The sequence below is a fragment of the Myotis davidii genome, unplaced genomic scaffold (assembly GCF_000327345.1).
Source record: "Myotis davidii unplaced genomic scaffold, ASM32734v1 scaffold69, whole genome shotgun sequence".
Classification (NCBI taxonomy): domain Eukaryota; kingdom Metazoa; phylum Chordata; class Mammalia; order Chiroptera; family Vespertilionidae; genus Myotis; species Myotis davidii.
In genome coordinates this window covers 195,542-196,860 of record NW_006300363.1, presented here as the reverse complement: position 1 = coordinate 196,860, position 1,319 = coordinate 195,542, and the positions used below count along the sequence as shown (strand labels likewise).

General features: G+C 59.9%; 1 protein-coding gene across 1 annotated transcript in view; it reads left to right on the top strand.

Annotated features, from left to right (window-relative positions):
- Window positions 1–6: 6 nt before the first annotated feature.
- The window catches only part of CNP (2',3'-cyclic nucleotide 3' phosphodiesterase), a 7,569-nt gene continuing 6,256 nt past the window's right edge, over window positions 7–1,319 (top strand). Inside the window, exons 1-2 of the mRNA XM_006776734.2 lie at window positions 7–19; window positions 1,198–1,318. Of these exons, the coding sequence (XP_006776797.1) occupies window positions 17–19; window positions 1,198–1,318 (124 nt within the window). The 5' untranslated portion in view covers window positions 7–16. The remainder of the gene's footprint in view (window positions 20–1,197; window position 1,319) is intronic.

The window sequence follows — 1,319 nt, the reverse complement described above, 5'->3', positions numbered from 1 at the left end:
GCGTCCCCTTCCCATCATGGTGAGCAGGCGCGGGGAAGCCGGGAGGCGGGAGGCGGGCACGGGGTCGCGCCTTAACGGAAAACGGGAGCCGCGGGGGACTTTCGGGAGGAAGTACCATATGCAAACAAGGCCCTGAGGTTCCCGACTTGAGTTGAGGCTTTCAGGGCGATCCGGTGCAACTCTGAGGTAGGGGAGAGGCGAGGAGAGTGGACGGGGCTGCGGGCGGGGGGAGTCTAGGGCTCCAGGCAGGAGAAGCAGTGTGTGGGAAGTCGGAGAGGTGCCGTGACACACAGCAAAGCGGGGGTGGAGCTGGGCCCGAACGCAGGTGCCCGAGCTGCCCAGCCCCGGTGCAGGCACAGAGACCAGGGCTGTGAGGGGGCCGAGCGCAGGGGAGGCGGTGGCACGCGTGGTGAATGAGGCCCTTTGTCCAGCGCTCTCCTGCCCTGCCCCCCACCCGCCCTTCTGTGGGACCATTGTCCCCCCATCCCAGACAAGAGAGTATTATCTGTTGCTGCCATTGTTGGGGGAAGGGAGGCAGTCTTTGGGTAACCCTTCTCCACCCACTCTCCTCAGCACACTCAGAGCCAGGGCAGCTGTGGCTGTGCCCAGACATCAGACTCCTACCTCCCAAGAGGCAGGTGCGGAGAATATCAAAGTTAGGGGTCCTGGCAGCTCAGCCTCAGGCCCTCTCTGCAGGCACTCCCAGCACATTTTTTTTAAAATATATTTTTGATTTCAGAGAGGAAGGGAGAGTGGGAGAGAGAAACATCAATGATGAGAGAGAATCACTGATCGGCTGCTTCCTGCACACTCCCAATAGAGACCGAGCCCGCAACCCAGGCATGTGCCCTTGACTGGAATTGAACTCGGGACCTCCCAGTCTGCAGGCCGGCGCTCTATCCACTGAGCCAAACCAACCAGGGCGCACATTTTTCTTTAGAGGCGACAGCAGTGGGTTGCTCTGATAGAGGAAAGTACGAGTTTGGGAAAGCTCAGACAAGCCTGCCCTTCATCCTCCACAACCAGAAGCAGTCGGTCCAGGAGAGAAGAGAAAGGCACCCACAGTACCCAGGGTACCTGTACATCCAGCTGAGCGCTCCAGGCAGGGCGGGGCTCCCAGTTCGGAAGAGGCCAGAGACCAGGGAGCAAGGAGCTACGAGGGACCTGGCTGACCTCTGCTCTTCCCTCCTCACACAGAATAGAGGCTTCTCTCGAAAGAGCCACACATTCCTGCCCAAGATCTTCTTCCGCAAGATGTCATCCTTAGGGGCCAAGGACAAGCCCGAGCTGCAGTTTCCCTTCCTGCAGGACGAGGAGAC